Source organism: Hyperoodon ampullatus, assembly GCF_949752795.1.
Source record: "Hyperoodon ampullatus genome assembly, chromosome: 1".
Lineage (NCBI taxonomy): Eukaryota > Metazoa > Chordata > Mammalia > Artiodactyla > Ziphiidae > Hyperoodon > Hyperoodon ampullatus.
The window spans coordinates 177,145,810-177,158,526 of NC_136914.1; the positions used below are offsets into that span (position 1 = coordinate 177,145,810).

Genomic DNA, 12,717 nt, shown 5'->3' on the forward strand with positions numbered 1-12,717 from the left:
CCAGACTCCACAGGGTTAGGGCTTAGTCCCACAAGACTGCCCCCACTTCAGAGTTCAGTCACAAGTACTGGGTCCCCAGGTTACCCACATTTCTGTTCCACTTGGCTACAGAGTTGGGGCTTCCCATGCTTCAGTTTTAATAATTTGCTAAAATGGCTCACAAAACTCAGAAACACTTAACTTATATCTACCAGTTTATTATAAAGCATACAACTCTGGAATAGCCAAATGGAAGAGATGCATGGGGCAAGGTATGGGGAGGGGCATGGAGCGTCCATCCCCTCTCCAGACGCACTGCCCTCCCAGCACCTTAAGCATCGACCCAGAGGCCCTCTGCTCTGTCGTTTAGGGGCTTTATGGAATTTTCATTATGTAGGGGTTAGGGGCCATTGGTGATGGGACTCAACGCTAGCTTCTCTCTCCTACCCGCAGGTCGAGGGAAGGGGCTAAAAGTTCCAAGCTTCTAATCAAGGCTTGGTCTTTATGGAGACCAGCCCCCATCCTGAAGCTATCTAAGGGCCTCATTAAAACAGAGTATGCTCCTGTCATCCTTATCACTCAGGAAATTCCAAGAGTTTTAAGGAGCTCTGGGCCAGGAACTGGGGACAAAGACCGAATATCTCTCTATGATACCACAGCATCTGTAACCTGTTGGGAGCTTAAAATGTTAACACAATTAAAGCTCCCTTTATCCAGCGTAGCTGGGAAATGAGGTGCTGTGAGGGAGGCCTACAGAGCACAGTGGAAGAGGGTAGGCTTGGGAGTTGGACCTGGGTTTGATTCAGAGTCTAGCTTCCTAGTCATTCTTACACTGGGCAATTGCCTACACCTCCTAAGCCTCATTTTTTTTCTTTTTTTAATCAGTAAAATAAAGAGTATGATGCTTAATATATACAGCTATTGTAAACAATAGAAATAACAGGTATAAAAAGAGCCTAGCATACTTGGTGTCACTAAATGAAAAATTATATATTACTTTCTACTGATAAAGTAGTCTTTTCAAAAGTAAAGAGCTTATTTTCATAGCACCAGTTTCTTGTCTCCTGTTTTTGTTTTCACTATCACACTCTTCCAAAACAAGTGCTGTTGTTATACCATTGTGGCAAAGAAGAGAGAAAAATGAACTTATTTCATTATATGTCTTATGGTTCCCAAATCATCCCTTTCTTCTTATAGCCAGCGGAAGCATACTGTTGGATTTTGGTGGGAAAAATAAAATAAGAATAATAAGCTGCAAGGACTCAGCTTGTAGTAAGTGTGGTGGTTTTCCATGGACTGGCAGCAGGGGATGATGCAAGGCAGAAGGCCACGGTCATTTTTAGTGAGGTCGTGCCAAGGTATAATGAAGTGGCCAGGGAGAAGTCCACCATCAGATAAGCTGTGTGGGCTGGCTCTAGCAGTAGATTAGTTTCTCCTAGTTAGCTGGTTTGTTACAGCTTTTTATTTTTTGTTTTTGTTTCAAACCAGAAAGTCCTTTGCTGTTTCCTTATTATCCTCGAAAATCATTGCATTTTGTGAAAAGGCGGATGGAGAATGTTATTGATCAGTGCTTGCAAAAGCCAGCAGTAAGTTTGAAAGAAATGCATATTTTTGTGTAGGAGCAAGAACATCTGTAATATGTGGCTCACTTATGTAAATGATCGTAGTTATTAAGATGAACCGTATCAGGGGCTTCCCTGGTGGCGCAGTGGTTGAGAGTCCGCCTGCCGATGCAGGGGACACAGGCTCGTGCCCCGGTCCGGGAAGATCCCACATGCCGCGGAGCAGCTGGGCCCGTGAGCCGTGGCCGCTGAGCCTGCGCGTCCGGAGCCTGGGCTCCGCGGTGGGAGAGGCCACGGCAGTGAGAGGCCCGCGTACCGCAAAAAAAAAAAAAAAAAAAAAAAAGATGAACCGTATCAAAATGCTGATATTCAGCTATTTTTGACTAACAAAAATGGCAGTTTCATATGGTTCACTCTAATATTTCCTCTTATTGTTGCTTTCTTACATAAATTAAAAAATAAATACATGGTTATTGAACGTGTTGACGTCCTTTAGTATTTTATTTGTGCCCAGAACAAACTTATTATAAATGGTCTTAGTTACAGAGCTGATGTGTCTGTTAACTACTGAATGATATATGATTGATGCTATGGGACTAGAAGAGGTGGTTTCTAACCTGCCATCACTTATCTCCAGGGTCCTTTTCAGCTTAGAACTTTCTCTCTACCTTACTTCCATGACTGTCATTAAAGTTTCTTGCATGAAGGTTGGTGATAGAGATGATTTTGCACTAGACTTAAACAGTGACGATCAGTCACTTTCTGTGGAGTATTTATTTTTGTGTATGTACGTGCTTTAATTATATTTTTAAATCTTATTTAGGATGTAATTGGAAAATCGATGAATCAAGCAATATGTATTCCATTATATAGAGATGCTAGAAGGTAATTCTATTAACCTTTTTGGGTGATATAATTCAGCAGCCAATTAAAATTTTTCTTACTTTTTTTTTCTTTTGTTTTAGTGAGGACTCCACACGTAGATTGTTCAAATTCCCTTTTCTGTAAGTGTCTCTCCCCTGTCTCATGTGAATAATACAGTTTTGTTCTATGCATTGGTAGCTAAATAATCATGTTTTGACATTAATTTTTTTCCTTAGGTGGAATAATAAAACCTCAAATCTGCATTATCTGCTTTTTACTATTTTAGAAGATTCACTTTATAAAATGTGCATCTTAAGGAGACATACTGATATTTCCCAGTAAGTATTAATCTGAAGTTTGAACCAAGGAGATAAGATTTTATTATTTCTAATCATAAAACATACCACTTCCCTTCCCTACATTTCAGGTTTTAGTTAAGCTGCCTTATGACTTTAGGCTTGCTAACTTAACTGTTCTGGTCTTTGTTTTCACATTTTTAAGGTGGTAATGCCAAATTAGGAAGCTATGTGATCCCTTCTAATTCTAGATTATTTAATTTTGTATTGGTATATAGCTGTTATGTGTAGGATATTTTTAGGGTTAGGAAAAATACAACAACAGAATAGGATTATATCTCATCAACTTGTGGAAGTTCAAAATTATATTTTGGCTTCCTTATAGAAAGGATTTTTACCTCAGGTTAAGTATGCCTGTCATTAAACAAGAAGCCTTGCATATAGAGACTTCTTTTGAGAATGCAAATAAAAGTTCTGAAAAATAAATCATATTCAGGATGTCACTAGGATCTTAAATGATTTTAAATCTAAACCTGAGGGAAATTTTTTGAAACCAAGATGTAGCCCGAGAAATAATTTGGTTGTCCCAAACATCCTTATTTTATAAGGAATCTTGCTACTTTGGTGACTAAAAGATTTTAAACTAAGTTGTAATTTTGATGTTAGTTTTATCTGTCGGGTTTATATCAGTTATCAGTATTCTAGAGTGAGTGTAATAGTATTTTGGTCGGGGGTTTGGTGATTAGGTAAATGTACTAACAATCATGTTCTTTCAAGCATATATAGATTATTGCCTATCCAACTTGTTCTACAAAGTCTCTTCCCCCACCCCCTTTTCTTTCTTGAAGATCTGTAAGTAATGGACTAATTGCTATTAAATTTGGGAGCTTCACATATGCCACAACTGAAAAAGTGAGAAGAAGGTAAATCTTGAATCTTGTTTGAGTGAGATGTATATATAATAAATACAATTATAAGAATATGGGTAGACTCAGTTACAGTGATGATATTCTTAGAAGGCCTTCATCATTTGCAACTTAGGGGGCTGGGTTGGTTATGTATTTTATACTTAGAGGATGATTTGACTTACAGTGAAAGGAACCTTACTGGCCTGCAGGAATTTTTATAGTGCGCTTTCCTACAATTAATACTTCTGAGCTCTTTGTCCACTAAGAAAGTAATGTGGGTCCAGGGGGCAGATGGCTGAAGGTCTTATGACCAGCAGAGGTGTGAGGTGGTATCCTTCTCACCGGGGTGGGATTTTCTTAGGGCACAAAGGGTAACAATACTTGATGTCATCCTGAGGCTTTTGCAAGAGAAAGAACTGACACTAATCCTAAACCAACCTTTTTCTTACTCTTTTCCTTACATAAACAAAGTTCTTTATGATAATGTCTTTGAAGTTGTGTCTTTTCATATGTAAATCTTATTTTTACTTTTCATTCTAGTAAACTCTGTTTATTGTATATATGTAGATACACACACACACACACACACACACACACACACACACACACACACACACACACATACACATATGTATATACATGCTGTCATTCATGGAATCTCCACAGGCTTAAGGCCTGACCATTGATGTCAAGAGGCCTGACCATTGATGTCAAGAGTTTTCTGGAGCTGTGAACCAAGTTCACAGGTTTTTCTTTTTTCATGATTATCTGTTTTCAGGGCCTAGCTATATTTGTGAATAATCAGTACAACAGGTAACTGTGACTTTAGTGTAAACTAATGATATATTTTAAATGTCACTGTATAGAATGTCACTTGATATTTTCATTGTCAGTTTTCTGCTTGGTACCAGTATAATGTTATATATACAGTATTTTCTCAGTCATGATAACATCTTTGCTATAACAAAACTTATTTTAATTCTAGCACCTACAGTTGTTTAGATGCACAGTTCTATGATGATGAAACTGTCACAGTAGTTCTTAAAGACACTGTAGGACGTGAAGGAAGAGATAGACTCTTGGTCCAGTTGCCGTTGTCTTTAGTGTATAACAGTGAAGATTCTGCAGAATATCAATTCACTGGGTCTTACTCTACAAGGTAACTTACATTAGTAAGATTGTCTTTCTGATAGAACAGTTAAATGTTTTTTTAATGTATATTGTACATTCTGGTTCTTTAGGTATGATAGATAAATAAAGTCAGCTGAGCAGAAATGCTTCTATTTTTTTATTGAAAATATACTGGCTTCAACAGCTCTTCTGTCAAGAATTATTTGCTGGAACAAGGTGGAGAATTATTTGGTGTGGAGAATGGAACTTCTGTTTTCAAGGATAGCATGAACCCCAGTTTATAGTAGAATTATTTTAGATTTGCCTTTAGTATTTTCCTTTCAGAATTAGGACCTCAGTAGCCACATAGAGGTTCAAGGTCAGTTGAAAGAGATGGGCTTTAGATTGAGATTTAAATAAGCAGATCTCTAATTTTTAAAATGAGTCCATGTGCTTACCTTGAAAGTGAATCAAAAACCTTACTAAGGTTTCTGCCTTAAAAAGGTATTCTGCCTATTTGGAAATGCAGTTTTTTCATAGAATATAGTATCAAACCCTGATACCACCCCTAGTAAACCAGGGAAAACAGCCCCATTTCACTCCTGGGTTGGTTTTCTCCCCTCTCTAGGCTAGATGAGCAGCGTGGTGCTATTCCCACCCGTACCATGCACTTTGAGAAGCACTGGAGATTACTGGAAAGTATGAAGGCACAGTATGTTGCTGGGAATGGTTTTCGCAAAGTGTCCTGTGTGGTAAGTATTAAATTGTTGCAGAGAGTAACAGAAGCAACAGGATCTATAAGTCCTCTCAGTGCAAACCTTTAGTGATGTCAAGCTTTTATTGATTATGAGCATGTAGTGGCCTTAGCTATTTAGTTCTCTTGTTCTGAGAAAGCTTACTAAGTAATTAATAACAATTTTAGATTTTAGTAATCTTGAAATTGTATGTGGAGATCCTTTTATACAAAATGAAAGCTGAGTTTAGTGATTTTGTTGTAAATTGATGGGAAAATAACTTTCCTATAAAACCACTTTTCTCAGATTTCTGATTTCTAATTTTTTATGTATAATGTATTAAGCCATTTTTTAAATATTTATTTATTTATTTTAATTTTTCTTTATTTTTTATTTTGCTTTATAACAAATTTAATCAGTTATACATATACATATGTTCCCATATCCCCTCCCTTTTGCGTCTCCCTCCCACCCTCCCTATCCCACCCCTCCAGGCGGTCACAAAGCACCGAGCTGATCTCCCTGTGCTATGCGGCTGCTTCCCACTAGCTATCTACCTTACGTTTGGTAGTGTATATATGTCCATGCCGCTCTTTCGTAGTTAAGCCATTTTAAAAGTTCTTTTTTTGGCCTTTTCTTTAGTTAAGCTCGAATCTCCGTCATGTGAGAGTATTTGAAATGGACATAGATGATGAATGGGAGCTTGATGAGTCTTCGGATGAAGAGGAGGAAGCCAGTAATAAGCCTGTAAAAATAAAGGAAGAAGTATTGTCTGAGTCGGAAGCAGAGAACCAGCAAGCTGGCACTGCTGCTTTAGCTCCAGAGATGGTCATTAAAGTAGAAAAACTTGACCCTGAGCTAGACTCATGATCTAGCTTGCCATTATTTTGAATGTTCTCTTGTCAGAAAGGACACAGATGATGATCAAAGATGTGTTGGACCACTTAATTTTCTTTGTGAAATAAACAGTAAATTTTATTTTTTTTTATTCTGCGTCATCTTTTAGTGGTATACCCACTGTGATAGATTTTCTTTTCACCAAGATTTCTTTTTAATACTGTGTGCAGAACTAGTGTTAAAGAAAATATAAATTGAATGTGAAGAAAAAGTTTAATCTTTTCTGTCAAAAGGTAGGTATCAGGAATCATTCCTGTATCAGGGAGAAATTACGTTTAGTCATTCATCACTGGAAGTTTTGATGCATTTAGTATTTTTAAAACACAGACAACATTTATTCCTGTTTTTCCATCTTCCTCTTCTAGTTCATTTTAGATCTCTAGAATGCTTTCAAAATTATGTTTTTATACTGACTTACTGTAATCCTAAATAAGCCAAGAGATGGGTACTATCTTTATGATCTGAATAGCAAAAACATTACTTGACACCTGCATGATTATCTTTTCTCACTGTTACTTTATCTGAGTCCTTTGAATCACCAGTGTTTAAAAGTGTACTTTTCCTCTGTTTAGAATTGGTCAAGGACATATGTGGCTGTCTGTGTGGTTGGTTCCTTGGGAACATGAGAAATAGGGATCAACTAAACATAATTTAGCATTAGTGCAAATGAGCACTTGTTGATTTCCTAATGCTCATTTCTAAAGTAGAATGGTACTGTCATGTGACTTTCAAAGTTCCCATTTCATATATGAATTCTCTTTTGGTGGGGGCTGTGTTGGGTCTTCATTGTTGCTCGTGGGCTTTCTCTAGTTGCGGCGGGCGGGAGCTACTCTTCGTTGCGGAGTGCGGGCTTCTCATTGTGGTGGCTTCTCTTGTTGCAGAGCATGGGCTCTAGGTGTGCGGGCTTAGTAGTTGTGGCGCACAGCCTTAGTTGCTCCGTGGCATGTGGAATCTTCCCAGACCAGGGCTCGTACCCGTGTCGCCTGCATTGGCAGGAGGATTTCTAACCACTGCGCTACCAGGGAAGTCCTATGTGAATTCTAATATCAGTTCACTGGTAAGTAAAAGAATCACTTTTGAAAGCTTTAAATATCTTTAGGCAACAACATATACTATAACCAGGTTAAGTGGGTAACTGCAAGATTGCTGTGTCATTTGTCTGTTTCTTTAATAGGGATCTGTTGTACTTTGATTTTAGGTGTGTCACACTTAAGATTCTCAAGGTACCTCAGTTGGACTGATCTTTGTTGGTTTTGAAGGGAAAACTGAAGAGAATTCACTGTTGTGTGCATGAGCTTGGAGATTAGAACTCTCTTCAGGAGACCAACCATGCTAGCCCTCAGCCTTGCACTTAACAGTCCTTAAATACGATTAATATACAGTTTACATAAATGTTTATTAATGGTTGGTCAGTGTTGATGGCATAGTGCAGAATGCCTTGAATTAACTTCTGTCAGCAAGAAAGGTGAACTGTCAGATGACATTACAGAGAAAGTATAGGTTGTAGGTATGTGGAGCAAATTAGGGTGAATGCATTGCACAGATATACCACATAACATTTAAATAACTTTGATGGATTTTAGGGACAAATAGTTACAGATTGTTCTTAGAATGAATTACAGTCTCAAAATAAGCAGCCAGTTCTTTGTTAGACTAATCTGTCTCATGTGACTTCATTAAATTTATAAAGATTTTTTGATATGTGAATATTTGCTTTCTATGGTTCCAGCATAGGGATAGATTGAAACTGGGACTCCTAGACTTTGCCCTTATCTTGAGCCAGGGATCAGAAATAGTTCTATTGATGCACTAGCTGTCCCTTAACATTGAGTTAAATTAATAAAGTGAATCACTCCTTCATGCATCCAGTGTTCATAGCAGGAGTGTGTACAGTAGCCGAGACATGGAAGCAACCTAAGCGTCCAACAGATGAATGAATAAAGGATATGTGTGATACACACACGCACATGCACACACGCACACACACACACAGTGGAATATTACTCAGCCATAAAAAAGAATGAAATATTGCCCTTTACAGCAACATGGATGGACCTAGAGAATATCATAGTAAGTGAAGTAAGACAGAGAAAGACAAACATTATATGATATCGCTTATATGTGGAATCTAAATAATAACAAATGAATTTATAAAGCAGACTCACAGACACAGAAAACAAACTTGTGGTTACCAAAGGGAAAGTGGGGGAGGGATAAATTAGGAGTATGAGATTAACAGATAACATACTATTATATATAAAATGTGAAACAAAGACTTACTGTATAGCACAGGGAACTATATTCAATATCTTGTAATATTCAATATCTTATAATAAAGGAAAAGAATATGAAAAAATATATATATAACTGAATCACTTTGCTTACACCAGTAACAAAATATTGTTAATCAACTACAATTAAAAAAAATGGGAATCATTCCTTATTATAGGAGTATAGTTTTTTCATTAATGCTTTTAATGTATATGATAAATCACCTATTTCGGAACTGGGTTTGTATTATATCAAAGTGAAAAAGTTTAAACTGATATCTGCATATATCTTTTTTATGTTTTAGCAAGTATAAAACAATTTTCTATTTATCATTGTATTTTTAGATGGTGCTGTCATTTCCACATCATAAGAAATTTTGCTTTTAATATTTAGAAGCAATCTGATCATTATAGATTATCACTTTATTTCTAGTATATTTAGCAGCACGTGCTGAATTTGAGTTTTGAATTTAGTGAATGACAAGTAAGGTGTGGGGACGTGAGCACCCTGGGCCGTGGGACTCCACCAGTTACTGGCTATGTGCGGAACTCTGGGCCCTGACCTTTGTACAGTGGGGATAAGTGAGAACCTGTCCAAGGTTTGAGGACTAATGAGGGCTCAGCAGAGCATTGTGGTTGGCATGTAGGAGACACCTGATAGATTAGCACTTCTTAGTACAGTATTCTGTGCTGCTCTTTTCTGTGTTAAATTGTGTTAGTTTTTTAAAAATTTAAATAGCCTTTTTTTTTTTTCTCCGTCAGACTTATTGGACTGTGCCAATAGTCTTTTTAAGTCTCTGGGTTTCTTTTTTTTTTTTCGTTTTATTGTTGACTTTTTTCCAAAATAAAAATTTTACCCTCCAAAAGATGCTAAAACATGTTTTATTCAGAGCATTTGAATATAAATGTGAAGAAAACTATTAGGGTATAGCCTGAGTTTATGATGCTGTAACTAGAGGAGTCTGTATATATCTGAATTAATCTAAATTTCCATTCTTGAGGAGGCCCAGCAAGCAGACATATGCTAAAAACTTCTAGAGGATGCTATACCTGAAATTATGGTTTGCATGATTTCACCAGGGGCAAATCAGTTTCTTTGGTACCTCTTGAAGTTGTGACAATTATCTATAGACTGTTTGCATTTATTAGAATCTGTGTTTGACGGCACATATCATCTTTAGTTCTACTGAGCCGGAGGGAGATGGTACCTAAGATTACACAAAGTTAAGGTCACAAAAACCTTATAACATGAGAGTAAGATATTAATATTTTGATAATATTAGAGCAGAAAATAGTATTTGAACTCTTAGGAGGAATATTCAGATCAGAAGTTCTCAGTTGTTGAAGGGTTAGTGCTTAGAAGTGAATTGTTAATATGGTAGATAATCAATGTTTTTCACTTTCTGAGTGAACTAGAACAGGATTTCCCATGATGCACAGGCCACCACATACAAATCACCTGGGCCAATGATTAAAAATGCAAATTTAGAGCTTCCCTGGTGACGCCGTGGTTGAGAGTCCGCCTGCCGATGCAGGGGACACGGGTTCGTGCCCTGGTCCTGGAAGATCCCACATGCCGCGGAGCGGCTAGGCCTGTGAGCCATGGCCGCTGAGCCTGCGTGTCTGGAGCCTGTGCTCCGCAATGGGAGAGGCCACAACAGTGAGAGGCCTGCGTACTGCAAAAAAAAAGCAAATTTATGGGTGCTTCCACAGGCCTGCTCAGTCAGAATGTGAAGGTGGGGCCCAGGTCTGCATTTTTAACCAACTCACCTGATCTTATGCCCACCAAGGGTAAGAACCAGCATTCTCCACAGAAGCTGTTTTTTAGTAATTAGATGTTTAGTGTTTTGTTGTTGTTGTTGTTGTAAGGTTAAAAGCTGCTCCCTTAGATGCATTGAAAATTGATGTATTCTTTTTCTTTAAAAATAACCCTCACTGGTGATGAATTTCACATGCAAGGTGCTCATACTTCCATTAAGTCTATTTAGATGGCGGTGGACCTAATTGTACCCCAACTCTCTATGTACTGCGGCATGTATAAATGCATCCCTTAAGGCCACATTTCAGCCCAAGGAAGGTATGGTTCAACCAAGTAATAGATGCTCAGTTGGGTCTCTGTGGGCCATGAGTTGGTAATAGTCCATTTCAGTTCATAAATGTCACCTTTCCTCAGGTGTGTGCAGTCAGACTGAAGTCACAGTGCCTCTGAACACAAAGTGTGCTGTGTGGTTACCGCTGTACCAATGATAAAACTGTCTCATGACGTGACTTAATGACACTGTGTTTACCGGCTTGATAGATGTTTTAAACGTTTAGGCAAGGAGATAAATCTGTAGTTCATGCCTCCTGCCTCTGAATTCCAATGTTGTCATATTCCCCCAACCAGACTGGAATCCTGATTCCGGTTGCAGAGGGAACATTATTATTTTAAATTTCCCCACTGTTCAGATGATAAAACTGGGTGTTTAGGAGCCCAGCTAGATGTGATTGTCAACATTTTAAGTGATGCTGCCCAACTTTCTAACATTGATAACAGGTTCCCCATTTTCCTTTCCACCACTTATTTTGTCCTGCCCAATTCTTGCAGGAAGGCATGTGAAGGATTTAAAAAAAAACACACAAAAAAAGATTTGGTTTGCTCTCTTGGGGTGCAAAGTCAAGATCTCCGCCCAGTGGCAGAATGTGGATAGCCAAGGGGCCAAGGCTATTGTTCTGGGTGCCATTTTCTCCCTGCTGCAGGAGGAGCCATCAAGGGAGACTTGGAAAGAGTGACCCACGTGGCAGGAGGACACCCAGGTAACTGTCTGACGGAAGCCCAGTCAGGAGAGCAGTCAGCCATGTGATATGCTGCCAAGAAGTGGAGAAAGGGCGTGGAGGAGGATTGGCTGTTACCTCTGAAAAGCTGAAAGTTGGTGGTGGTTGCTTTTCAAATAACCCTCAGTCTCCTTAACATCTTCTCTAGGGCCCTTCAGGCTCTTCCCCTGCACTCTCCCATTATCTCGGGGCTCTTTCCCATCATCTCGGGGCTCTTTCCCCAGCTCAGATGGGCTTTCTTCCTGTTTTTCTTGAATGAACCAAATTCTTTCCTACTCCAGAGCTTTGGGATATGCCCTTTGCTAGGGATGTTGTTTCCTAATCCATCACAGAGTTAATTCACACTTATTCTTAATTTCTCAGCTCAATGTCTCTTCCTCAGAGAAGTCTCCTGTGCTTTTAGGAGTCTCTCTTACCCCTTCCCTTCACATCAGTTGTCACAATTTTGTAGTTATATATTAATTTGGTGCTTAGTATTTTATTGTCTAAATTAAATTATAAACCCTGTAGCATCAGAGTATATGTCCATTTTGCTTACCTCTCTATACTCAGTATCTGGCATAGTGCCTGGCACATAGTAGGTGCTCAAAATATACTCGATTCAGTTATCAAAATATACAGCAAAATGGACACTGGTTTGAAATATGATAAATTATCCTGAAATCTTAACAGCATTGCAATGTATTGAATTTGTTCACAAATGGGCTGTATTACAAATTTTGCAAACTGATTGTTCGACACTCAGATTAGATTTCTCTATAGAAAAACTGTCATTGTTGGTCTCGGTCTGCACCTACTGAAAATAACAATTACAGATCTGCAAGCTCACGTCTATCCAAATATCAGCCTTGATTTCCAAATCAGGATTCACAGTTTTCAGCCTTCACATAATTTTTAAGGCCTTCATTCTTGTGAATTTAGGATAGAGATGATGTATTTAGAAAGGTGATTTTTAGTATTAAAAAAAAAAGTGGTGACCCTGACAGGAAGTGTTTCAGAGGAGTGCTGGCAGCAGCAGCCCTATTTGAGTGGGTGTGAAATAGATGTGAAGTGAGCAAGTGGCGACCACAGAAGTAGGCAAGTCTTGAAGAATTTTGCTGCAAGAGGGGAGAGGAATGGAGTGGTGGCCAGAGGGAGACATGGCATCAGGGCTCTTTAAAAAATATGGATGCTGTGAAGGCATATTTATACAACCATAGGAGTAATCCACGGAAGGGGGAGAGATTGACCATTCTAGAGAAAGGGGGGAATATATGAGAGTGAAACCCTCGAGAAGGCAAAGA

The 12,717-nt window shown here is 38.5% G+C and overlaps 1 protein-coding gene across 2 annotated transcripts in view; it reads left to right on the forward strand.

Annotated features, from left to right (window-relative positions):
- The window catches only part of ANAPC4 (anaphase promoting complex subunit 4), a gene marked incomplete at its 5' end in the record, with an annotated part of 41,914 nt that extends 35,483 nt beyond the window's left edge, over positions 1-6,431 (forward strand). For both annotated transcript variants that reach the window (XM_079698431.1, XM_079698430.1), the window contains 8 exons: positions 1,468-1,565; positions 2,365-2,426; positions 2,507-2,545; positions 2,642-2,743; positions 3,550-3,624; positions 4,595-4,768; positions 5,348-5,471; positions 6,096-6,431. In XM_079698431.1, coding sequence (XP_079554557.1) covers positions 1,468-1,565; positions 2,365-2,426; positions 2,507-2,545; positions 2,642-2,743; positions 3,550-3,624; positions 4,595-4,768; positions 5,348-5,471; positions 6,096-6,323 — 902 coding nt within the window. In that variant the 3' untranslated portion in view covers positions 6,324-6,431. The remainder of the gene's footprint in view (positions 1-1,467; positions 1,566-2,364; positions 2,427-2,506; positions 2,546-2,641; positions 2,744-3,549; positions 3,625-4,594; positions 4,769-5,347; positions 5,472-6,095) is intronic.
- Between the last annotated feature and the right edge of the window lie 6,286 nt (positions 6,432-12,717).